General features: G+C 41.9%; 1 protein-coding gene and 1 long non-coding RNA gene across 4 annotated transcripts in view; one reads left to right on the top strand and one right to left on the bottom strand.

The window, feature by feature from the left end:
- Nucleotides 1–27,715, top strand: part of LOC129717469 (uncharacterized) — a 149,954-nt gene that overhangs the window by 17,077 nt on the left and 105,162 nt on the right. The window contains exons 1-4 of one of the 3 annotated variants that reach the window (XM_055667379.1): nt 18,771–19,077; nt 21,536–21,696; nt 21,754–21,928; nt 22,954–23,942. In XM_055667379.1, coding sequence (XP_055523354.1) covers nt 18,822–19,077; nt 21,536–21,696; nt 21,754–21,928; nt 22,954–23,189 — 828 coding nt within the window. In that variant the 5' untranslated portion in view covers nt 18,771–18,821 and the 3' untranslated portion in view covers nt 23,190–23,942. Of the gene's footprint in view, nt 1–18,770; nt 19,078–21,535; nt 21,697–21,753; nt 21,929–22,953; nt 23,943–27,715 lie in introns of those variants that run through there. The other 2 variants (XM_055667378.1, XM_055667380.1) reach the window with 2 other exon arrangements.
- LOC129717474 (uncharacterized) lies at nt 827–26,584 on the bottom strand. Its single transcript, XR_008726680.1, has 2 exons — nt 26,519–26,584; nt 827–952 (listed from the first exon to the last, which is right to left on the bottom strand). It is a non-coding gene; the product is annotated as an uncharacterized LOC129717474 (long non-coding RNA).

Genomic DNA, 27,715 nt, shown 5'->3' with positions numbered 1-27,715 from the left:
CGCAATTTTATACATCACCGAAGGGAAAGGATGTCCCTGGACCAGTGAAAGCCATTTACACCGAAAAATTCGGCAAGAAGGTAATGGTTTGGCAGGCCATTTGTGAATTTGGGAAAATATCTCGTCCATTCATTACGAATGACACAATGAATGGTAAAATTTACGTGAAAGAGTGTTTGCAGAAAAGGTTGTTACCCATGGTTAAGCAGCATAACAATCCTCCGATCTTTTGGCCCGATCTTGCTTCCTGCCATTACTCTAAGGATGCACTAGGGTGGTATAAAACAAATAATGTCACATGTGTCCCAAAGGAGATGAATCTTCCAAACTGCCCTGAAATTCGCCCTATTGAAACTTTTTGGGCTTTGACCAAGGCAAGGCTGAGGAAATATATCAAACCAGCGGACAATGTTGAAAAATTTAAAAAAGATTGGCTCAAAGTGGTAAAAATGGTCGGAGAACACACTGTGCAGAAGCTTACGAGTAGTGTTGAGAGAAAAGTTAGAGAACTCGCGTTTCCTACGAAAAATAATCCCAACTTGAATTGAAACTGGAAAGAAAACACTTATTATCTATATTTCAGAATAGAATTACCCGAAAAATCCTGTATTTTTTGTTTTATTCAAGAAAGAAGATGTATTTATAATTTTCGGAACAGTCTATATCTCTATTGTTGGCATTTTTGTTTTGTACTCTATATAGCTTGTAACAGGGGGTCACCCTGTACACACGAAAATTTGCCCGGCGAAACCCTTACAGGGCGGCCAGATACCTCTAACGGACTTTCGGATCTTTGCTAGAACACTGAAGGGGAAAACAAACAAAATAAATAAAATAAAAACTTATCGGGTTTATTTCCTCCAGCTGTCGTAAGTGGCTTCTCCTATTCTACTGATGGAGACGTCTGGTGCTTCTTCCAAGCTGCTCCCGAGATAGCGGCATCCACCAGCAGCTGCAACGATGGTCTTCGGCGGGTGGTGTTTTCCGCTCCTTTTTGATTAGCCGGGGTAGCAAACACTGCTTACCAATCCGGCGAGCAACACAAAACAGTAGCACACGATCCACGGGCCAACGGGACAACCTTCGTTGGACTTACACGACACAAAGCGGCACAATCTTCGCTTTTTTTGCGAGACAAGAACTGTAAAAATTTAACAGTAAAAAACGCGCACAGAAACGTAAACAAAACGACGCGTGTCTCACCGTGGTCGAGGCTAAACTGATCATCCCGCGGTGGCTGCTGACCACAACATACCCGCCGAGACTGGATTCAGCACCACTTTTTCGCAGCTAGAGGAAAATACCGGCCTATCTATCCCTAACAATTATTTCACAAACATGACAAAAAAAGTAGGAGGTTGTATCCAAGACACGACCGCAAAAATGACGTAGAACTACGTACACTATTAACAAATGCATTGAGTGTTTCATTACCCTAGTAACACAACTGTTTATATCAAAGTTTTAAAGAGCTCTTTTGGCTGTATTGAGCGCTATAAAACTTTGATAAAACCAATATTTTTACTTGGGTAATGAGTTTTTTTGTTAATATATAATTTATTTGACACGGCACAAATACAATTTAATGTTTAACGGCGCCAATTATATCTGGTAGCTTACTTTCTAAAGTATCCTAATAACTAAAAGCAAATTTTTTATCCTCGCTGCCGACTACGAGCTGAAACAAAATCTAACTTAAAGCTAGAATATTTTGCATTAAAGGCACTGGTTTACTGTATGATGGTTTTCATTGCCATGGGTAAGCAGCATATTAAATTTGTTCCGCTGCTGGGCCAAGACATTACGGACTGGCATATTGGGTTGTCGGGTAATGAGTTTTAATGTCTACTAATGAAGGGTTGTGAATTTCGTGAGCCGGATTCAGCAGTTAGCAGGTCGTGCCGAGTTAAAAGCCATACACAGCACACACACACAAATCATACCATATCATTATACCATACACACATCTTACCATATCATACACACATACACACATGATACCATATCATACACACACAGCATGCAAGCGACCAATCAGAGGACGTTATTTTTATTTCAACAAGGCTTGACAATTTTCAATAGTGCAATATCTCGTAGATTCAAACAACATTTTTCTGCATTTGGGCAGATGCGTGTATAATTTTCCAATCGATTGCTGCAAGAATGAAGAAAATCGGCTGAAAACCAACCGACCTATAAGCATTTGAAAAGGGACAAATTTCGTCCCAGTTTTTCAGTTTGCATCCCTGTGTGGTATGCTAAAGTTGAGCGTAGTTCTACGTCAAAAGGCATTTTGCTGTTCAAAATCGGTTGCTGATCGCAACCTTTGTGCTGCCCCAACAGTGGGGGAATAATGACAGTCTGGCGAGGCACGCTGAGAAGAACCGCGCTGCTACTGAGACATGGTGACCAACCACAGCGCAAGTGATTTATTTAATTTGAAGGCAGCCATAGGCGCAACCCACTGTTACTTCTGAGTGCTGTATCTTCTTCTTCTGCTGTCAACGTTGTGGACGGTCCATCCAGCTCACCTTCCGACTAATGAATGTAGCTAGTTTTTCCAGAAACACTCTTTTATAGCCGAGGGGTGCTACGTAATAGGCCACGCCTTTCAGTTCAGTTGTCACATTCTCTAATGTTCTTTAGACGAATTATTCCACAATTCGCGTTTGATTTTTGTATCCAGCTAGTAAACACCGATGGTGTTCTCACACACGCAACGATATTACCCCTATCGTATTACGGCTTGTAATATCAAGCAAGCGATTTCGTTTGTCGCTGTTGCGTGTTGCATCATGTTGCAACTGAGCAGTTGAGAGACGACGATCTTTATGCTGCCCCAACAGTGGGGAATAATGGCAGTCTGGCGACACACGCTGAGAAGAACCGCGCTGCTCCTGAGACGTGGTGACCAACCACCTGCTGCTAAGGAAGGACGACTGCTGTTGGCAACTTGTCGCTGTTCAGAACTATTATGAGCGGCTTCGGATTTTTTTGGATTCAATATTCTTTATTTTTCTTACGGTATTTTCATCATACATTTGTTTTTTGAACATTGTGAGAGATTCAATTTTATCAACTTTTCAACTCTGATGTTTTTAATGTACTATAAGTGTTACTACTTTTTCCTTTTCTACGTACATGATTTACATTTTAATGCTCGGCATTAGAGTTAAGGTGCGTGAAATGAAACACCGGATGGTCTAATATCTAACTTAACAAAACTACTTTATTATGGCGTCTGATCTGCGTCGATTACAAGAATGGAATAATAGAAAACCTGAACGTGTTCGGACAAGATTAACGGTAGTTCTCTCGCGCTCATTTCTCACTGCGGCGACTGAGAATCAGGGATGCCAGAATAGTTCATGAATAATGCGCACCGCATCACTCCTCCTTGCTAGAAAAATACCTATTGAATTCGAAAACGTACGTGGTGCCCGCTTTCTGTGTTCCGGTCGGATGGAGAAACGATATTGGGATCCCTGGCTATGTATGCTGGTTTAACTCTGTCGATGGACATTGTCACGGCTCTGTTTCTGATTTTGATGGTGAAGGTCTTGACGGTTCTTGAGATTACTTCATATGGACCGGTAAATGGCGGTTCCAACGCTGCTCTAATTCTATCTGTTCTTAGAAAAATATGTGTACATTTTGCGAGATCTTTTGGTATATACACGTGTCGTTTCGTATCTTTGTTAGAAGCAGGGCGGGGATAAGCGAATCTAGTTTTTCTCGTAGGTTGGCGACAAACGTTTCGCTTGTGCCCCGAAGGGGTCGTTTTTCGACCATTGCTCCAGGTATACGAATGGTTGTGCCATAGAGCATCTCAGAAGCTTCCGTTGCGCAGCGCAGTTCGCAAACATAGCAAGACTAGTGGCAGAGCTTCGGTCCAACTTTTTTTGTACGATTCTAGTGCAGTTTTGAGCGGTCTATGCCAGCATTCGATCATACCGTTAGCTTGAGAGCAACTCAGACAGCTCTTTCATCAGTTGCGATTCGAACTGTCGACCTTGATCTGATGTCAGCTTACTCGGAGTACCAAATCTTGATAACCACACTTCGACGAAAACTTTAGCTACAGTTTCTGCAGTCATATCGGGGATGGCCACTGCTTCTGGCCACCTACTGAAGCGGTCGATCATGGTCAGAATGTAGCGCATACCATTAGAAACTGGCAAGGGACCTACGATGTCTATGTGGACGTGATCAAACCTTTCGTCCGGTATTTCGATTTTTGCTGGCTCTGATTTGGTATACTTGGTAACTTTGTTTTTCTGACACTCGATACAAGCACGTACCCAGTTTGATACATCCTTTTTTACCCCTGGCCAAACGTAGCTCTGCAAAATTTGGGATTGTGTGGCTTTGGTACCGGAGTGTGCCATTCGGTGAAATTGTTCGAATAAGATTTTCTGATATTGACGGGGAACACAAACGCGAGTCTTTTCGCCTTGCTGTTGGCAAAACAGCTCTATGTCGAATGCAGTGCATTTCATTTTTTTAACATCGGGGTTGTTTTTCTGCCAGGTTTGCAACTGTTCGTCGTTTTCCTGCTGTCTGGCGAAGTCATTGTGGTTTATCGTAGATGGTAAGGAAATCGTTTCCAATCTCGATAGGATATCTGCAGGAATGTTTTTCGCGCCAGAGATGTGAAATATATCCGTTGTGTACTCGCTGGCATAGCTCAACAACCGTTGCTGTCTTGCTGTGGGTTTGTTCGCATCTCGTTTGAATGCGAACGTGAGCGGCTTATGGTCCGTGAAAATGAATACCTTCCGTCCTTCGATTACATTTCTGAAGTGCTTAACACCAAGGTAGATGGCAAGTAACTCCCTATCGTAAGTTGAATATCGTTGTTCGCGATCACTCAATTTGACGGAAAAATAGCCCAATGGCTTCCAGGCACCGTTTGATAGTTGCTGCAATACAGCTCCAGCAGCTATATCTGACGCGTCGACTGACAGTGACAACTGGGAATTCGAGTCGTGATAATCTAAAGCTGTGGCTTCTATCAGAGACTGCTTGCATTTCTTGAAGGCGGTTTCTGCCTCGGCGGTCCACACAATAAGTGTTTTGTCGTTCTTTTTGTTCGACGGTATCAGTTTACGTAGGGGTAGCTGAATTTCGGCAGCATGAGGAAGAAATCGACGATAGTAATTTACTAGGGCTAGAAAGCGCCTCAAATTCTGCACTGTATCAGGTTTCGGGTACTCCGCAATTGCTGCTACCTTTTCCGGAACTGTTTTGCAACCATCGGTGGTGATTAACTGCCCCACAAAGCGCACCTTTTCCTTTCCTAGTTGGCATTTATCAGGATTGATTTGTAGACCGTTTTCTCTCAATCTTTCGAAGACTAATCGAAGGTGTTCTCGATGCTCCTTCGCCGATGATGACGCTATAAGCAGGTCATCTAGGTAGCCAACTACAAAGGGGAGATCGAAAAAAAGATTGTTTATAAATCTTTGAAATGTTTGGCCAGAGTTCTTCAGTCCGGGAGGCATTACAAGAAATTCGTATAGGCCCAGTGGCGTGATGATGGCCGTTTTTTCGACATCCATCTCGTGCATGGGAATTTGATAATATGCGCGTTCGAGGTCGAGCACTGAGAATATAGTTTTTCCTCGCAGTGCTTGGCAAATATCGTAAGTGTGTGGTAATGGATAGCGGTCTCTAATGGTAGAATCGTTAAGATTTTTGTAATCGCCTACGAGTCTGTATTTAACCTCACCATTATGTAACGTTTTTGTAGCCAGATGCACCGGACTTGAGTATGGACTTTTCGATGGACGTATATAACCGAGCTCTAAGAAAAGTTTTAGTTCCTTACGTAGCGCTTCGAGCTTATGCGGCGGCAGCCTGCGGAATTTAGAGTGGCATGGAGGGCCCTCGATTTTTATGGTATGTTTAACATTGTGTTTAACTTCTTGGTTGGGGAGGCGCGGCTTAGTGACATCTGAAAATTCGCTGAGCAAATTTCCATAATCGCTCTGGTGGGAAAAGGTTTTCAAACCAAATAATCCTACTGCAACTGTGTTTAGGTGGCCGTATGCTTTTATGTTGGTCGTTTTATCTATCAAGCACTTACCTCGTAGGTCCACCATCAAGTTATAGTGTTTCAGGAAATCTGCACCTAAAATCGGCGAAGTTACGTTTGCTATAATAAACCGCCATGGAAAGTTCCTGCGCAGACCGAAAGTTGGTTTATATGTTTCTGTGCCGAAAGTTGCGATGCGGGAACCGTTGGCTGCGTACAAATTCATTCCTGAAGTTGGCTTTCGTTCGTGTCTCGGCGAGCATGGCAGAACCGACAGGTCTGCACCGGTGTCGACTAAAAATTTGTAGTTGGTGGCCGGATCAAGGATGATCAGACGGGATTGATTTAATTCGCTGCTTTCACCCGTCGCTGATTGCCGCTGTATTAGTTTTTTTATCTAAATTGACATGGTTTTCGACAGTTTCTCGCATCAGCGCCGAATGTTCTATGGTAGTAGCAGAATGGGTGATATTCACGGGAGTTATTTCGAGTATTCCGCTGTCTGCTAGAGCTTCTGTCGCGGGATCTATTGCGTCCTTGACGGAATTCAGCCAGCTCGTTTGAGAGCTCTGCAATTTGTGCACGTAGCTCTGCCAAATCGAAGTCTTTCTCCCCGTCTGTGGCAACTGCAGCCGTTGACCAAGTCCGTGTTTTAGTAATGTCATTGAGTTTATCAGCTTGCTCGGCAAGCTGCGGCAACTGTACAGTGGCTTCTGACACTTTGAGGACGACTTGCGTGGTTTCGGGTAGCTGCTGCATCCATAGCGATTTGATGATTTTTTCATCGGTAATGACATCTCTGGCTAAATCCTTCATTTCGCGTAGCAGCTGCGAAGGTTTGCGGTCTCCTAGTTCACATCCTCTCAGAAGTTGTTGGATACGATTCTGTTCACTGGAGCTGTACTCTACGATGATTCTTGTTTTGATTGCTGCGTAACGCTCCTGTGCAGGAGGGTCACGGATTATGTCTGAACAACATGCGAGGATTTCGGAATCAATGGCTGCTAAAACATGATAATAGCGGGTTTCATCACGGTTAATTCCGGCGAGCATAAATTGTGCTTCAAGCTGGGCGAACCAAAGTGTCGGATCGCGTTTCCAAAAGGAGCCGATTTTAATGCTGATTTTGTTCACTACGTTGGGGATGTTGATTTGTTCTGCCGCATTATCTCTCGCGGCTCGCGCTGCTGTTAGCTCCGCCTGTAAGCGGTCGATTTCGTCCTTTAAGTCTTGGTCGTTCGACATCCTCTGACTGATGTGAGTAGGTTACGTAAGACGTCGGGGTCACCAGTAAGGTGCGTGAAATGAAACACCGGATGGTCTAATATCTAACTTAACAAAACTACTTTATTATGGCGTCTGATCTGCGTCGATTACAAGAATGGAATAATAGAAAACCTGAACGTGTTCGGACAAGATTAACGGTAGTTCTCTCGCGCTCATTTCTCACTGCGGCGACTGAGAATCAGGGATGCCAGAATAGCTCATGAATAATGCGCACCGCAGAGTTTTATTTATTAAATAAATATACCTAGCTACTTATAAATAAAGCTCACGAATGAGCACCGCACTAGAGTTAAGTGCATTGTTTTTAGTGTTTTCAGCGTGTGCAGAGATTATGTTTTCGGTCATATCGATACCAGCTATTTGATGCTGATCATTTGATCAAGATCATTTTCAGGAACTTGTTCTGGATCCGTTGAATCTTTTGCAGGTGGGTTCTCGCGCAGGTTCTCCAGATCGACGAGGCGTAAAGAAGCATCGGCAGGATGACCTGTTTGTATACCGTCAATTTATTCACGACGGATAATTTCGATTTTCGGTTGATTAGCGGGTACAACTTCTTCATTAGCACTAAGCTTTTCGTTACTGTTTGTTCAATGTGGGGGCGATCAAGTAGCTTATGATCATAGGTAGCGAACATTTGACGACCAGGGAATATCCACATTGTTCAACCGAATCTTTGTTGTCGGCACCAAACGTTGACTATTCCGATGTGGGAAGACTATGGTCTGAGTTTTTGCTGCATTCACACAAATTTTCCATGAGGTGAGGTAATTCACAAAGACGTTAAGCCCAGTTTGCAGCTTTTTAACTATTCTGTTGATCTGTCTGCCCTCGTACATAATGGCGGTATCACAGCAAACAGCGACAGGATGCCTCCATTGGGTAGTTCAGGAATATCTGATGTGAATAAGTTGTACAGAACAGGACCAAGGATGCTGCCCTGTGGAACACCAGCTCCTACGTCGTATGGGTCAGACAGGCCACCCAGCACACAGACCTGAGATTTGCGCAGCGTAAGATAGTATTGCACAATCTTCACTAGATAAACGGGATAGTTGTAGCGCTGTAGCTTGTAGATAAGCCCGTCGTGTCACACGTTGTCGAATGCTTTTTCTATGCCCAGACAGGCCATGGCAGTTGTTTTAGATAGCTCCTTGTTCTGATTGATGAGTTTTGTTACTCTCTGCAGTTGATATGTTGTTGAATGGCCTCTGCGAAACCCGAACTGTTCGTCCAGGAATATGTTGTTCACTTCTGCGTGGCACAGAATACGGCTGTAGATGCATCGTTCGAATACCTTGCTGAGGGCAGAAAGCAGACTGATGGGGCGGTAGCTTTTGGGGCATGTGGGATCCTTTCCTGGTTTCAAAATGGGAATCACTTTCGACAGTTTCCACTTTGTTGGAAAGTACGCCAATTCAAGGCATCGGTTGAGCACTTTTTCCACCACAGACAAGGCTGTTGGTCCAAGGTTTTTGAGCACAAGGTTGAACACTCCGTCAAATCCGGGAGCCTTCATGTTCCGAGAGAGTTAATGTTGTTTTGTACATCGTCCACTGTTATCCGCTGATCAGGTGGTAAGATATTGCGTGTGCGGGCCAGAATTACTATCGATTCACTGACAGCTGGTTCGATTCCACTCACAATATCACGACCAAGATTGTGGGAAGCGGCAAAATGCTGAGAGATAGCACAAGCCTTTTCACGGGAAGTTAGCAGAGTTTCACTATTCACTATTAATGGCGGGATGGGTTTTGGTTTGTTCTTCAACACTTTAGCCACACGCCAAAATGGCCGTGAGCAGTTGGGCAAATTACGTAATTCGGTTGCAAACTGTCTGTTTTTCACTTTCTCCAGACGTTCTTGAACGATTTTTGTCAGCTGTCTAGCGTAGAATCGGTGCCTAGGGTTGCGGGTACGTTGATATTGCCTTCTCTGCGAGTTTCGCAAGGAAATTATGCGCTTGGTGTTATCGTCGATTTGCGCAAACTTACGTGTCACTGGAACAGATGAGATGTAGCGGCACTCTGCTTCCTGGATGACGTCTATCATGGACTGTAGAGTACGATCGATGTCTCCAGTGCTGTTCAAAGTGATGTCCGCATCAAGATGGTTTTCAACATACCGCTGCAGCTGAACCCAATTTGCACGATGGTAATTTCTTCTTTGTTGAACTTGGCGCCGCTCTACGTTAGCACCAATCTCAGCGACGACCGGAAGATGATCCGAGGAGAGCTCTGTTATGGTTTTCGGAATCGAAAATCGATCGGTGATGTTGGTCAGAAAAATGTCGAGCTTAGAGCCTACACCACCAGGAGAGATGTAAGTTGGCAATTCCGGATGAGCGGGATAGTAATATCCAGCTTCGGAATCTTCTACGATGATGTTACCATTTGAGTTGCACCTGGAGTCACCCCAAGCGGAGTGTCGAGCATTGAGATCACCTGTGATGACGAAATTGCCTCCTCTTTTCTAGACAGCTTTTGGATGTCGTTCTTCAATTTCACCGTGGTTCCATTTGCCCGTCGAGACTGCTTCGGACAATAGACCGCAATAAATGTTAGTGGTCCATCAGTGGTGGTAATTTCGATTCCTACAGCTTCGACAAAGGTCGTGTTGAAACTCGGTAGTGATTTGTATGGTAGTCCTCTCCTTATGGCGATTGCAACCCCGCCCCCAGCTGAGGTTGTGCGGTCCAGTCTGACTACCGAGGCAGGCAGAAGTTTATGTTCGGCTTCAAATGTGTTTCGGTTATTGCAGCGACATCGATGTGGTGTGTGTTCAGAAAATGTAGAAGTTCTAACTTCTTGTTGGCCACAGAGCGGGCATTCCAGTTAAGGTTTCGAAAGAATGGATCCATGACGGTAGTAAAAAGTCATCATGACCGCAATCTGTTCCTGGTTGGTGCGACAAGTCTTTGTTTGCTGATCGAGTTTAAGAAACAGCGTAGCTAGCTGTTCCATCGAGTACAAATTGCTACTTGCTGGGGGCATGCTGGCAGCCTGTGCATAACTCAAAAATCCGGGGGGGGGGGGGGTCCCGGCTAGGAACACCACCAGTTGGAGGAGGTGGAAACGGTAACGTACTTGAAGTCGCTGGCGGGGTTGGTGTAACGCTACACGCAAAAGTTTTCCTTGTCACTTTAAAAGTAACAACAAAAAATTCTACTTTTTGTAATAATTTTATTACTTAAAAAGTAATAAAATTCATTTCCAGTCAAATAACGACACACACTGTCAAATATTTTGCATATCTTACGAGATCTTGTCTATCCCATAATAGTCGTAACAACTACATTGACCAAAAATTCGTTATCATATAAAAGATAATTTGCTTTACACACACCAGCAACTAGTGTAAATTTACTTTTACGATTTACCCAGAATTCCAAAACCTCTGTTAAAGCAGGATAACTATGGGATTCTATGGGATACACAATTTGTTTCAAAATCTAGTATACTGTGCAAATTATAATGTTGACAGTCACCAACTGAGTGATTCAAGTCGTTCATATTCAGCCTCTCAATTATAATAACCCCTTTTTTCAACACCTAATAGTATGGTTTTTGAATGACACTTTAGATGACTAGTTGCTGTTTCTTTCTTCTCCAATTCATCCGGTGTACGTGTGTTAATTTGTTCATTGTACACATATGGGAAAAAGAAAACAATGTGTCAAGAGCTGCCACGTACATTTCTTCTCCACCATCCATGTTGATGATTTCCAAACCTTTATATGCAATATGCCTTTGGGAATAATGTCATGATCGGTAAACACAATGCGTTGAAGAAAAACACAAACATTTGCGTTCTCGCAAGCAGATACAAGCGATGTTGAAAATTGCATTAAACCAAACGAAGAAGAAATCTTATATTCGCTATCAATGATTTTGCAATCATCTCCGGCAACTCTGATCGCAGTGTATCAGCTTTTTCTTTTCAAGTTAGAAACAGTGATCTGAATATGCGAATCAAAAAGTGGCCGGTTCACAATTAAATATTTAATACGGAAAACTATCTAGGTAAGGGTTGGTTCTTTTTCCTGAATTATTGTTGGTGTTCATGAAAATAGAAATGACTGCCACAAACACATTTCAGTGCGGTTTCAATGCCCTACAGAGCTTCCGTTTGTGATTTGTGTTTACGGAAACCTCAAAAAATAACACAGCGATACTTTTCGTTCAACAGATAATTGTGACGATTATGGCAGACACAGCAGCTCGCGACTTCCTGAAGTCCCATGGCTTAGAACGAATTGAACCCCACCTTGAAAAAGCCGGAGTCAAATTCGACGACTTCTGGTACTTTAAAGAAAATATAGGAGAACTCCAGAATATAATGCCAAACTTGCGAGATCGTATGGATTTTTTACGATCGTTAAAATTAACTGTGGCAAACTAGGCATGCCAAGTAAACTTACCAGCACCAGTATGCGCACATGAAGTAAGTATGCATAATAAAAAATTACTCATTTTAGCTCTATGGAGAGATTCATATAGGATTACGATTTATGAAAACATGCTAGTACTTTCCTGGTATTCTTGCAATTCTGTTCCAAGGTCCGTATGTAATATCATGTATAAAACGTTTGAATTCAAAAGGCAAATCGTTCAAAATGATTTGTATTCTCGGGATGAGAACATTCTCGCCCTTGATTTTGCCTTCGTCAGAGGCGCCGAGTCTTTAATTTCGACTTTTTAAAACTGCGAAGCACTTTCCTACAAAAACTTACCGTTCATGAATAACTCATAGGGTGTTGCCTAGAAAAAACCTGAAATTATCAGGAAAAAATCTGAAAAAGCCAGTGAAGCTTCAGAACATTTGTGAACTTTTAGCTGTTTGAAATGTTTTTTTTTAAAGGATTTTTTTTGCTTTTCGTTCGGTACATGATTTTTCTTTCTCGCTCAAATGTATTTTTATACGGCAGTTTTTAGTGATTGATTCGGTAGTAATATGCTTAGAAGATGTACTTCGAATACCAAAAATTGAAGATGATTATTTTTATAGTGGACACTTTCGGCGTGAGCCTTGAAATTCATTAAGAATTTAAAAAAAATGCATAGCTTAGTGGTTGGGTCACAATTACTCTTTCAGTCGAGGTTCCATTATACGATGGCTTGCTGATAGATAAATTTCATACATAGAGACCACACAGCTCACGAAATATGTCACGATTTTTAGCAATAAAAATGTTAGTTTCTAGATAACAACAGGTTTTCTCGTGAATAAATGGAATGAATACAGATTGTCAATAGAAAATCTGAAAAGCAACTTTGTTTTTAGTAAAAAAAGTCGATGAAAACGGTTTCAATCAGATTACTGTTTTTGGTGACTGCACTGCTCATTGTCTGATTATATATCTAGAATCGAACTTGAATATATTTTTATTTCTCTTAAACCGTTCCAAAACTACATAAATATTACCCTCCTTTCTCTTTCTTTAATTTGAATTTATATATATATATATATATATATATATATATATATATATATATATATATATATATATATATATATATATATATATATATATATATATATATATATATATATATATATATATATTTTTTTTTTTTTTTGTTTCAGGTGGAGGGGAAATTTGCATCCAAACCCCTGAGGTGACCAACCTCAGGGAGTGTGGGGTTGGTTTGAATCAGTGACCGGACCCACTAAAACCCCTCCAGTCTCCAGCCCATAATACTCCCCGGGACCACCGCTAGGTATTGCTTCGGGGAGCGGCTTTTGTGCTCTGTGCACCCTCTTGGTTCTATAGATCTCTTTGCTAACTTAGCTAACTAACCTGGAGACTGGCCGTTAGCTAACACTGGCGTGTCGGTGGTCAACCTGTCGCCTGTTTTGCAATTCTAAAACTATTTGAGAGGCGGCTGTACAAACCGCCCTCCAAATGTTTGGGTCTTTACACATCCTCCGAACTAGGTTGTCCGGAGTGGTGTCTGGCCCGCTCACTACCATCATATCGCTTCGCGCATGCACAAAACGAGGGCACACGAAGAAGACATGCTCAGCAGTTTCTTCCGCATCCGCGCACTCGGGACACATGGGGGACCCCGCATGCCCGAATCTGTGTAGATACTGCCTGAAGCAACCATGACCTGACAGAATCTGTGTCAAGTGGAAGTTAACTTCTCCATGGCGCCTCCCGACCCATCCGGATACGTCCGGAATAAGTCGATGCGTCCATCTACCCTTTGCGGAATTGGACCATTCCTGCTGCCATCTGATCATCGAGAATGACCTTCTGGTGCCTTGTATACCCCTTGTGTCACGTTGATCGAAGCATTCTACGTCCTCCCTTATGGCTATGCTGATAGGCATCATGCCGGAAAGGACGCAGATTGCGTCGTATGACACTGTACGGTACGCGCTCACAACCCTCAGGCACATGAGCCTGTAGGTACTTTCCAGTTTTCGACGATGGCTGTTGGTACCTAACGCTTTGGACCACGCTGGCCCACCATACCTAAGTATGGACGAAACCACGCTGGCAAGAAGTTTACGCTTGCTGCCATATACCGCTGAGCTATTAGACATCATTCGAGATAGTCCTGCAGCGGCCGTTGAAGCCCTCTTACAGGCATAGTCGACGTGACTCTTAAATGTGAGCTTATCGTCAACCATAACCCCCAAGAGCTTCAAGGAACGCCTTGAGGTAATGGTGCAGTCACCGACTCTGACCACCGCCTGTTGCTCTAATTTGCGGTTGTTCACAACCGTAACCTCCGTTTTATGGTGCGCTAACTCCAGTTTCCTAGAGTGCATCCAGTCTTCGACCTTGCGTATGCAGTGCGCGGCCGTCAACTCGACCTCTTCGATCGACTCGCCGTAGACCTCTAGCGTGATGTCGTCTGCGAAACCGACGATCACAACCCCTACAGGGAACTTTAGTTTCAACACCCCGTCATACATGACATTCCACAACACCGGGCCCAGGATGGAACCTTGCGGTACCCCTGCGGTGATTGGGACGCACTTCTGACCCTCCTCCGTGTTGTAAACTAGTACCCGATTCTGGAAATAATTTTCCAAAATCTTGTACAACGACACCGGTACGTGGATGCTCCTAAGCGCGAGCGCTATGGAGTCCAACTGGCACTATTGAATGCATTCTTCACGTCAAGCGTGACGATTGCGCAATAGCGAATGCCCCAACTCTTACGCTGGAGTGCTACCTCTGCCGTCTTGGTGACAGAGAGAATAGCATCCAGCGTGGATCTACCTTTCCGGAAGCCGAACTGGTTACTTGCCAGACCGTTTACACCCTCTGTGTACTTCACCAGTCTGTTGAGGATAATCCTCTCAAGCACCTTGCCCGTAGTGTCCAGCAGACAGATAGGTCTGTATGCCGATGGGTCCCCTGGCGGTTTCCCAGCCTTCGGCAACAGCACCAATCTCTGTCGCTTCCACCTGTCCGGAAAGAGGCTGTCATCCAGGCACTTCTGCATGACTGCTCGAAATAGATCGGGGGCCACTTTCATGGCCGTCCTGATGGCCAAGTTCGGGATTCCATCCGGTCCCGGTGCCTTGCTCACCTTTAGGGAGTTGGCGATCACGATGAGTTCCTCAATCGTAACCCTTACCTCCTCCACAACCTCTGCACGGCTGCCGTCTCTCACGGATTGGATGCCCGGCAGGTTGGCCGACCATCCCTGGTCTGTGTCTGAGATACTGGAACGTCGGACGTGAGACTCAGCAACCGGAGGCCAAGGATTTGGCTCGTGTCGTGGAAAGAGTCCCTCGATGATACGCTCCAGCATCGCTGGTGATCGCTCTGCAGGCGCCAACACGCCTTTGGTCTTCGCCATTACGACTCTGTAGGCGTTGCCCCACGGATTCGTATTGGCACTCGCGCATAGCTTATCGAAGCAGGCCCTTTTGCTCGCCTTTATCGCACTTTTAAGCGCCGATCTTGCAGATCCGAATACTACACGGCGCTCTACCCTCTGTGCATCGGTACGTGCACGTTGCAACATCCGTCTTGCACGGAGGCACGCGCTACGGAGGTCCGCTATCGCGTCGGTCCACCAGTATACCGGTGACTTACCATTCCTAGGTTGGCGGGTCCTAGGCATGGTGGCGTCGCACGCCCGCGATAATGTGGCAACTAATTGGTCAGCACTCGGGCGGAGCCAACTGCCCCCCTCGCGCTCTCTTCTCATTGCTTCTGCAAATACCTCGGCATCGAAATGCGATGTCTTCAACCCGCGGACGGTCGGAGTATTGGCTCTACCCGTCGCCTGCCGCCTCACGTTCTGGACTACGCTATAGCAGACCGACTGGTGGTCACTATAGGTGTAGCCATCGTCTACCCTCCAGTTCACGATCAGTCCTGGGCTGGAGAACGTCACGTCGATGATCGACTCCGCACCATTTCTGCTGAATGTACACTTGGTTCCAACGTTGGCCAGATCTAGGTTGAGCTTTGCCAAAGCTTCCAACAAGATCTGACCCCTCTGGTTCGTGCGGCGGCTTCCCCACTCAACAGCCCAAGCGTTGAAGTCGCCCGCCACTACTAAGGGTGTTAGTCCCGTCAGCTCCATAGATAACAAATCGACCATCTGGGTGAACCTTTCGATAGACCAACGCGGCGGAGCATAACAACTGCAGTAGAACACTCCGTCCACCTTGGCAACCGCGTATCCTTCATTTGAGGATGACACAACCTCCTGAACCGGGAACTTGCTGGTCGTGCATATGGCCGCCGTACTGGACTTATCTGCAACCCAATTACCGTTTCCGGGAGGAATGCAGTAGGGGTCCGATACGATTGCGATGTCCGACCGCGACTCAGACGCTGCTTGGTATAGCAGCTGCTGTGCCGCATAGCAATGGTTCAGGTTCAATTGTGTCACCCTCACGCCCGTGGTTTCGTGGCCGCCTTACCGGCTGGGCACCGTGGGCCTCCCATAAAGTGCTTGGCGTCCCGTTTTCCAGTACATACCAAGCACTTGGGAGGCTCCCCGCAGTCTTTAGCTTTATGGCCAGCACCACCACAACGCCTACATAACTGGCTCCTATCGGGCCCCTTCCAGGTCCAGGACTTGTGTCCTCCCTCGAAACACCTGAAGCAAACGTCCGGCTGCTGGAGTATGCTCAGGGGACATACTGACCAGCCAACCTTAAGTTTGGCTGTCTTCAGGGCCAGAGTTGCATCGGCCGATGCAAGCCGGAAAGTGGCCACCTGGGTCCCCGCTGGACCCTTTCGGAGGCGAATTACCTCAGTGGCTACTTCCACTCCGCACTTCTCCTTGAGGGCCTGTGCAATATCGCACCTCTCGGTGATTTCATCCAGGTTTTTGAGCTGGAGAGTCACCTCTGAGGTGAGTGCCCGAATTTGCACATCTTTCCCGAGGACCTGCTCGGCTACCGTCTTGTAGGCAGCGCCCTTGTTTTTAGCATCCTTACGGAGCTCAAGGATCATCTTCCCGGTGCGAGAACGACGGATGGTCCGCACATCCGCTCCCAGATCCTTGAGCTGGGTTTCGCCTCTCATTTTCTTCAAGACTTCGGAGTACTTGGACCCATCCGTCTTGAGTATGAGGGCGTCGCCCCTGCTTCGCGCCTTCTTTCCCGTTTTTGGACGATTTGTCGCCTTCTCGTCGTTGCGCTTGCTGTCTTTTTGGCGCTTCCTTCCTCCCACGGTAACCCAAGGGTTTCCCGTAGCTGCCACTTCGGCAGACTTTTCGGCGGACTTGGAGGCCGTTGGTGTGCTATCTCGCGGGCTTAGCACAACCAACCGTTTCTTGCTGTTCTCGGGGGCTTCCCCCGGAGACTGCCTTGCTCTTTTTGCGGCTGACCCGGAGGCGCAAACCGCTGCAAACATGCAGGTGTCCGTTTGGACCGACTTCGTCGCCCTTCCGGTCACCTCCGTTGCATTCTTCTCTGCAGCCACCGCTCTTGCCTTGAGCTCGGCGTGCTCCTTCTTCGCAGCATCGACGGAGGACCGAAGCATGTAGAGAGCCTGCTTCAGGTACTTCGTCGTGTTGGTGCGACTTTTCGCAAACTCGATTATGGCATCGAGCTGCTCCGACAGCGCTACTACCTTCGGTAGCGTGTCTCGCTGTCTTCCGACCGCCTTTATCAACAGTGGACCAGCCACTGCGATGTCTTGCGTCGATCCGGTAGGCGTACTGCCTTTGCCGTCTTCGCAGGCGTCCTTTACTGCATCCATCTCCGCCTTTCTCGGCGGAGACCTCTGGATGCCTCCTCGTGCAAACGGGTTTTTCAACCCATCTGCGCCCAGTTGTTGATCTTCATTATTTTTGTTCATTTTTGTTAAGTGGGTCCCCCTTCCAGCCGCTATCCTTATCCATACTGGAGTGGTCGCCTATCTGGTCCCATGGTAGTCTATGCCGAAGCAGTGAGGCCATGGCTAGGGGCGGCTGCCATAGCGCCTTATGAGCAACTATGACACCCCCGACCGGCGCAAGTCAGGAAAGGACATCTGATCCCACTCCTGCCCGGTTCCCACCGGGCAATGAATTTGGAACGTACTGGAAGGCCTGCCAGGTTTTACGGGACGGAGACCCCTGCACCGGTTGTTGTCTCGCCGTTTCAAGCCGTTGTCACACGACCTTACTAAGGGAGCTCGGCGCAGGTGCCAGCCCAGAATCGTGGTACGAAAACGAAATCCGACTCTTATCATATGGCGTTGCGACCAGTTACCGTAATTGGGAACTTACTGGCATCAATCCCAATGGGCGAATTAGTGCATTGGGTGGTGGGAGCGGCACTATTCGCTCCGTCAGAGCTGCTTCCGGATAATGTGGCTTTTGTGAGAATTCGGCGGCCTAATGCCTGAGTCTCACCACAACCTAGGCTAGCTCTCGCTGATGGTCCGGGACTGCGTTCTTGCAGTTAGCACTTCCGTGGCCTACGGTAATCGCCAAATACCGACCCGTGGTGGCATACAGCTCTGCCAATATATATATATATATATATATATATATATATATATATATATATATATATATATATATATATATATATATATATATATATATATATATATATATATATATATATATATATATATATATATATATATATATATATATATATATATATATATATATATTTATATATATATATATATATATATATATATATATATATATATATATATATATATATATATATATATATATATATATATATATATATATATTATTTTATTTAAATTTAATTTTATATTTATATTTTATATATTTATATATTTATATATATAATATTATAATTTAAGAAGTTTCGAAGCGCATAATGATTAAGAGTATTTAATTACGTAAAATGTCCTGTCCAATAGAGTTTGCTAAAAATTTGTGAGCGATCAAAATCAGGACGTAAATTCCTTGATATTGCCAACAACGACAATGAAAGTAATCTGAGCACACCGGGATGTCGAGAATATATCAAAGATGCTGTAGTTGAACATTTCTTCGTGTTGGGAAAAGGAAAAATTCTGGCATCGGACTTTACTAAAATGGTACAAATCATTTGTAACCAGTTGCCGCATGAAGACCCACGTACCTGGTACATTCCGAAGAGTCAGAGCCAGGCAGCTGCAGGGTTACTATTTACTCGGTATAAATATATGCAACAGCATGATACAAGATTCAAGAAAGGTATATATAATCCAACAGCAGCCACAGCAGAAAATGAACAACAGCCAGAAAGTCCAAAACGATTTGAAGATCAATGGAATCAATTAAGTGCCGAAGAACGGGATCAATGCCAAGGTGAAACATATTTTATAAATGTAAAATTTAAATCCAATAGATTGGTTTGAAATTCACTTGATTAAAATTTGAATTAAAATATAACTTATAATTCGGATTTCGATTCAAATTAGGGTATTAATTTTAATTTTCAATCTCATTTAAATATATATTTCAATGTTAATGTCAATATCAAGTTTGATTCACATTTTAAATTCAAAGTTAATTTCAATTCAATTTTTAATATGAATTTAATAATCCTGATACATATCAATTTTAATATTATTCTAATTTCAATTCAGTTTAAATTCAATTTTTAATGTTATTTTAACATTATTTCAATTTTAATTTTAAATTCAATTTTAATTTATATTATTTTAAATTTATTTTTTTTTTATTAAATTGTTTATTTGACACGGCACAATGCAACTCGGCTTCACGGTGCCAGATACAAAATCACGAGGACGACTTTTGTTTATTTAAACGAGTTATAATTTTTTTCCGGGGTGGCGAGGCAGCCTCTGCCCTTACTACCTCAGAAAATGGGATATCCGAGTTCATGCCTTCATCTTCACTGCTCTCCGATACGATCTGTGGTGGTTTCTGCTCTTGCTCTTGTGCCTTCTTTCGTCTGTTATGTTTTTTGTCCACGGTAGTGAACTTATCGGCCAGCTCATTGAGCTGTAACGGGTTCGCTCCAACTGCTGCTTCTGCTACGTTCGTCTCTGTTGGTGTCTCAGCTAGTGGTGGTGTCTTTGCTGATGATTTCGGGGTTGGAGTCTCGGCTCCGATGTTGGTACAGGCTAGTTGAGTGGGAGCGGTTGAAGTGATGTTCGGTTGCATCTCGGATGGTAGTGACGAATTGCCTTTCGCTGCTTCAGTGCAAGATCTTCCGAAATGCACATCCTTAGTGCAATATTGGCAAGTTGCAATCTGGTTTTCATAGGAAACGCGACTCACGATTGGCTCCGAATAATCACTAATTACAAAGCCAACATAGCTCGGGATTGGTCGGTGTAAGCGCATTCGTAAAATACGTACACCGCTGTAAACACCACCAAAAAAGTTCTTCCACTTGTCGTATCTGGTAGATACGACCTCTCCATATGCTGCCATTTGCTTACAAATCGCGTTTGATTCGACATGAATCGGCAAATCGTGCACTCGAACTTCGATGGCATCGTCTTCAATGTGCACTGGGATGGTGTATCGAGTTTGTTGATGGAAGATAGCGTGTTTAAAGCTGTTCTGTTTCACAAATTGTTCAGCTATTTCACGTCCACCGTGAAATGTTATCAGGATACAATGCCGTACATGGTGCATCTGTATAGCCTTGCACAGACTGAAATCCAATTTCATTCTGTCTCTGAGGAGTTTTTCTACCTCTTTAATCGGTGGTCGTATCGGGCATACTCGAAAATCGACACAGACAGTATCTCCACGCATTTTTGGAATGTTGTTCACTTCCATCAGTAACACGCGGCAGGCAAACCACTGCGAAATAATAGCAAATATAGCAACGTACGGCATCTTAATCAAACAAAAGGGTATCGAAAGCGTATTGTTCTCGCGATCAAGAGCACTTGCGTCTGTTCTGGCTGGAAGACGAGCACCTAAATTTATTTTAATTTTAATTTAATTCAATATAATTTTAATTAAATTTTAATTTATTTTATTTTAATTTTAATTTTATTTTAATTTAATTTTAATTTAATTTTAATTTAATTTTAATTTAATTTTTATTTAATTTTAATTTAATTTAAATTCAATTTTAATTTAATTTTAATTTAAATTTTGACATTAATTTTGTTATAAATTGGTCGGCGTGCGACCAAACCGAACGAAGCACCGTTTATTTTCGAAATTGAGTTTTCACTAGGAATGTTAAAATTAATAATTTATCTTTCATGAAAAAACGAGATCATTCGAACAGCTCATAATGATATTATAACGAAAAATTCTCCGCAGCAGCTTGCTGAAACTGTACGGGGTGGTTAAACTTTGAACACCGATTACTCGATATAATGTTTTTGACGCTTGGTTCGGTTTGGCTGCAAGCCGACCAATTTTAATATTATTTTCAATTAAATTTCAATTCATACATTTTAATATTAATTTTAATAGTTATTTGAAGTTTAATTCAATTTTAACGTATTTTAATATATTTTCTATTTTAAAATTATTTTAATTTCAGTTTTGATTCTAATCTTAATTTTAAAGATAATTTGAATAAAAAAATTGATTATAGTTTTATTTTAATAATAATTTTAATGTTATGGTTTTCATGTTATAGTTCTAAGTCGAATATAAATTGTAATATTTGTTTTAATTTTTATTTCAATACAGTGAAACATTTATGCTATTTGAATTTTCGTGACTGTGACTTTGTGTTTAATTTTGAATCGAATTTTAATTATAATTTATATTTGAACATTTTTTCCAATTGCTGTTCATTCAATGTGTTTATTTCAATCCGCAGCTGCCAAAATCAAATTGAACATAATCGGATTTGATCGAAAGGAAGAAATTATGAACCTATGGATTACCAGCTACCCACTGCGACGTTTCCAGTCGGTCACGGGAAAATTAGCGTTCGGAGATTGGGATGCCTTAACCCATTATGCGGATGTGCATCAATTAGTAATATCGATCATCTTGTAACAAGTTTCATTTATTAATTCACGTTCTTATGTACAGATATCTGTGGACTTCAAAAAAATTCTGCCGAATCATGTTCGGCTCGAGGAACGTATTTTCCCTTTCGTTCGCCGATTCAAAAACATTTTCGAAAACTACAAACAGTTAATTGTCGAGGACATGGATTTATTGAACAATTTGGCTTCTATTTTTACAGACCATTTTCAACTCACTGGTAGGCAAAAGTCAATTGGATTAGTAATGAGTTTTTCTTGTTAGTCGCAAGACGCATTTGACGAAGTTTTCCTATTGATGTAAGAACGATAGAAGTTCTGTTAAGTTCTATTTTTGAAATACTCTTCATTTTACATAGTTCTGCGTCTCAGCAGTAGCAACAAAAAAAACTAAAATTTGAATAGAGCGCAATTTTTCAAAAAACGTCCCAATCTCTATATAATTTATTAACTGTCGTTTTTGATTTGATTGAAACCTTACGCAGATGTTCCAACGTGCTAGAGATGTCATTTTGTGCTATTGATAATTTTTGTAAAGAACGACTGATTTTTTAAAAGGTTTTATGTAAAACCGGTATTGATGGTTACATTTATTTTTAGAGTCAGATGAGTTTCTAGATAACAGTGTTGTCTCTCCAGAGAAAATAAACACAGTAAAAGCAAAAAGTTTAAAACTTCTGAAAATAAAACAAATATATTTAAAATATTTGATAAGGTATCTTCGGCAGAGTTATAAACAGTAATTTTGTTCTTAAAAAATACCCAGTAAAAAATTGAAAAAAAAATTGTTTTAAAAGTTTTATCTTTTTATGCTTGATTCATGCTAAGTTCGAACAACTATCAATGTTAAACTAACATTGTGTGGTTTTCATAGAGAAAAATTCAGGTTTTTAAAAATATGTTTTTCTAATATTCAATTTATTTATGTTTTTTCCGTAAATTTTTTATCTTGTTAAACGGCGAATATTTTCATTAGAAAAAAAAAATATTGTTTACAACGTAGACATTTTACCGATCAAACAAATCGTTCTGGCTTCAAAAATATTTTTAATCAATATCATTTTTATATAAACCTCTCTCAAAACTAAGTCATGATAAAAAAAATACTAATAGCACAAAATGATATCTATAGCTCATAGGAACATCTGAGTAAAGTTTCAATCCGATCATAAATAATATATTTAGTTGCTTTTTTGGAAATTGTTCAGTATTTAAAACCTGTCATAATTATAGCTTATTCTTTTAGAGTACTCCATATTTCTCGCGTTGTACACATTGCCATTAATAATTCGTCAATACTTCATAAAAAGAGGAGGTATAAAACGCACAAAACCGTCTTTATTGCAAAGCAGACAAGCGTTCATTTGTGTACTGGCGGTCAGAGCTGCGATTAATCCAAGCAACATGCTGACTATGATGAGAGAGAAAATATCATCGCACTCGTTTCTTTCTCTCATGAATAGCCAGCAACCATCACAGTAAGCGTTGAGATCCGACAAGTGATTCAATATCTTGTCTCTTTTGTTGCCATTTTCGGCTTCTCATTGTCAATCGTCGTGAATATACAAAGTTCACTCGGAAATATCACTGCAATGCAAATCAAGGTGAATTTTGGAATATCAAAAATCGTTTCAGTAGCGTGACTATGTCAGTGCCAGCTTTGTTGCTATCAGGATTTAAATTTAAATTTGATCTGCTTTGCGGTCCGTGACGATCCCAACTTAAGATATGGCCACCAATGAACTAGGTTAATAATTTCAAACCAGTGGTAATAGGTGTCGCTTGATGGGCTGGCACAACAACCCCGAGTATTCGGAACAAAACCGAAACAGGTCCGCATTTTCACATTTTTCAATGAGAGGCATGGTAGGATTTTAAGCACTTCTAAGCACTGCTTTGATCATCGTTACCATGTTACTGAAACATATTCCGGCTATATATCCGAAACCAGTCGATTAACTCCGGCCATCCTCTTCGTTTAAAAAAAATATGAATGAAAACTAGTAGAAAATCAAAACCGTTCCGAACCGAAATTGAACAGTTTCAAAGTTGAACCGTGCCAAAATTTAACAGGATCTGTATATAAATATACATACCCATACATATTTAAAAGTTTTATGTTTTACCACCCGCGATTCATTTTTTGCCGCGAACTAACACTGTTTTTAGTTTAACCTACAACAAGCACAATATTCAAGAATCAATTTAATAAACTCATGCTGTCAAAAAACAAATAAAAATGCAATATTAATATATGAGATCATTTGAAAAATATTAATAGAATTCTTTTTATTACAATTGGTGTTATGAAGAAGCATATTCTCTACTGAGAATAAAAATGAATGATCATACAGATTCAAAATGTATCAAACTAAAATACGCTCAGTTACAAAACGTAGTAATAGTTGTTTATTGACAATGCTTTTAATCGGCGTGTTATCAAATGCTCGGACGATTTCGTTATTTCATAATAGATAGATTATTACTTCTCATATCCACTGGGTGTCAATAACTCAATCTGAGAAAACGGCGCTTAGTTCGGTCTGATCGCACGCCGACCATATATCAATATCATACATATCAATTGAAGAAAAATCATTGATTTTATGTTTGGTATCCTCATAACATCATGCTGTCAAAATGAACTTGATATTTCTGCTGGTTCAATCTCAGTACAGCCATACCCGAATGATCGAGAAAGATAGCAAGAAAAGAATGAGAGTGAGAGTTGACGCTAAGAGAATCATTGTAACATCGCAAAATCTTTTGTAATGAACCATGCATCGTAGTTGGCTGATTCTGATGTTGCATCATTTTGGCGTAATGTCAGTAGAATGATATTGACTTTCCGCAGCTCTGCTGGCGGTAAATAAATTTATACGTTACATACATTAATGTCTGTTGATTTTCAACAACACTACTTGTAGACAGAGGCCACTTTAGAGGAAACCATCGCGTCTCGACAACTGGAAGCTCAGAACTTGGGGAAAAATGTACAGCCATTCATAGTGGCTTTTGGTTCTATTGCAAACATCAACAACAAATTCTTCGTAATCTTGGACAACATTAAGTTCCCTTGTAGCAGCATTGTATCGGCTTTGGACCTCTTGCTTAAACTACACACTGTTTTCCATTTGCGATACGCGGAAGAATGCTAAACCTTCTAAAGTTTATTCAGTTTTACTTTTATAAAATACCATTCTCTGGAGATCGTCTGGACTCCTCAACAACTGCATTCATAGCTGACTTAGATCGCTGTTAGCATTTGTTATATGTTGTTTAGTTTGTATGTTGTTTAAGCTGTTTATTGTTTTAAATGAAATAAATAGATGATTTTTCGATACACCATAAGCCAAGGTTGCGTCGCGTGCCGATAGCTCGCTCCTCAAGGACAATAATATTTTCTATTAAGCTTTCTTCATATGACGATTTAAAAATACATGGAGGCACGTAAGGTAATAAATTTCACGAGACTGAGGAATGGAAAAGCAACATCTATGGTCAAGGTGGCATATTGAATTTAAGGGTGTTTATTCGATTGCTGTTACGTTTTGCCGTTAGCTCGCTTCACACGCACAATTTTGGGAAACGTTGAATGACAAACTTGTAGTTAATAAATAGTACTACAAGTTTGTGTTTATTATGATATTCAACGTGAATACTGGCTGAATATCGCACTGAATGTGGGCAATCCACTGTTCGATGCGGACCTGCACATTTCATGCAGCGACTCTTGATGTGGCAATTCTTTGTGCCATGTTCATAGTTCAAGCAATTGGAACACTGCGTGATATCGCGATGAATCGGTCTGTATCGCTCCCATTGCACGATGATGTTGAATAGGGCGGTGTTTGTTTTCACTGTGCTCAGTGTTGTTGAACCCCTGGTCAGGTGGATCAGGTATAACTGATCACGATACTTGATGGCTTTGTTGTGTCTTATCATTTTGTATACTGCTTGCCGCAAGCGACAAGCTCCGTTTTTAACTCGTCCAGTTCCAATTCCGGTAAACCACGCAGTACAACTTTGAATGGTTTTGTAGCTGCAATATCGTGAGTAAAATACTCCGCTTTTGTTTGCTTCAGGTAAGCCTCTACTGCCTTGTAATGTGGGGTGGATGGAACGACGATTTTGTAGCCGTCCGTGTATAGCCTCAGGGTAGCTATCAGCCCTTTGCTGATAAGTTCATTGAAGTGTTGCCTTAGTCCAGGCGGGAAACCTTTTACGTAGAAAGGCGGCATTTTCTCCTTCTTTTCCGTTTTCTCGGTAGTAGAACCCGTTTTTCCCATTTCGTTGCGACCCGACAACGTACTGTTGTATAACGAATGCGATAGGTAAAATAAACGAATGCGATAGGTGAACTAAAACTTTCAGTTGTTGTAACAAACACGTCTGTACACACCAAGCGTGAGACGAAGAATAATGAGAGAGCGGCTTCGGCTGAAACAGGCTCTTATATAGGCCAAATAGCATGTTTTCAATTGCAAGGTATATGATTCTGTCGACCGTGCTTGGGAAGCAATCATATAACGGCCAATCAAAGGACGTAATTTTCGTTTAAACAAGGCTTGACAATTATCAATAGTACAATAGTTTGCATAATCAATCAACAATTTTCTACATTTGGGTGGATGCGTGTATAATTTTCCAAACAATTGCTGCAAAAATCAAGGGAATCGGTTGAAAACAAACCGATTTATAAGCATTTAAAAAGGGACATATTTCGTCCCCTTTTCGTTAATAGTTTTCCTATTTACATCCCTATGTGGTAGGCTAAAGAAAAACGTAGTTCTACGTCAAAATTATCGAACCTAACTAACGCGACAATATCGTTCACAAACGGAAAAACGAACGAATTTAAACGAAAATAAACAAACTTATGTTGCATTTGTGAAGAAAAAAAAACAAACTTATGTGAACGATATTCAGCGCAAGTGGTGACAGTTGTCATGTTGGGTACACGCTGCTGCGGGGGTGTTCAAGTGCTCCCTCATAAAATTACCCATAATAAGGGTTATTTTCACGCGAACACGCTCTTGCAGCGTTACCCAAAATTAGATAAATGTTCCACTCGATGCTGAAATTGCAACCGCACAGGTTACAAGTTGTAGAATCGTAATGGAGTATGATAAAGTGTGATGAAGGAGGATGGTAAATATTATCCAACAAACAAACAAAGAGTTTTTTGTCTCCATGATCTTTCCCCGTTGAAACATGACGGAGTGTGATGAATAAAATGATTAGGTACGATTTCTTTACGATCGTTAGATCAGACTTTGGCAAAATATGTTTGCTTACGTCTTATGCAGAAAATGCAACTAGGGTAACGGGGGTATTTTGGCCCACATGCATATTTTGGCCCACCCGGTAACATTTTACGCATTTTGAAGTAGAATACTTCTCTCAGGAAGTTCGGCTACATAGGGATGTGAAATGAAAATCTAAAACCGAAATAAGTGAAAAATATGTCCAATTTCAAATGCTAATAAATCGGTTAGTATTCGATGGATTTCCTTCGTTCTTGCAGCAATAGATTGGAAAATCTTCTAAGATTCTTCCCAAAATAAGACAATTGTAATTTTATCATTCACACTATTGTACTATTGAAAATAGTCAAGCCTTAGCAAAACACAAAATTCAACCTCTGATTGGTCGTTATATGCTTGCTTCCCAAGCACGGTCGACAGGATCATATACCTTGCAATTGAAAACATGCTATTTGGCCTATATAAGAGCCTGTTTCAGCCGGAGCCGCTCATAATAGTCCTAGACACCGACAACAGCAGTCGTCCTTCCTTAGCAGCAGCACTAGCTCTGTGGTTGGTCACCACGTCTCAGGAGCAGCGCGGTTTTTGTCAGCGTGTGTCGCCAGACAGCCATTATTCCCCCCGTGTTGGGGCAGCATGAAGATTGCCATCAGGAAATTTTGGGAATCAAAATGCCTTTTTAAAGGCAAATAAACAAGTCATTGGAAGTTAATAATTTTTGTCAACGCAAGCAAGTATTCT

The sequence above is a fragment of the Wyeomyia smithii genome, chromosome 1 (assembly GCF_029784165.1).
Source record: "Wyeomyia smithii strain HCP4-BCI-WySm-NY-G18 chromosome 1, ASM2978416v1, whole genome shotgun sequence".
Lineage (NCBI taxonomy): Eukaryota > Metazoa > Arthropoda > Insecta > Diptera > Culicidae > Wyeomyia > Wyeomyia smithii.
Note: the sequence above shows the minus strand (reverse complement) of the source record. Positions and strands in the feature narration are given on the sequence as shown.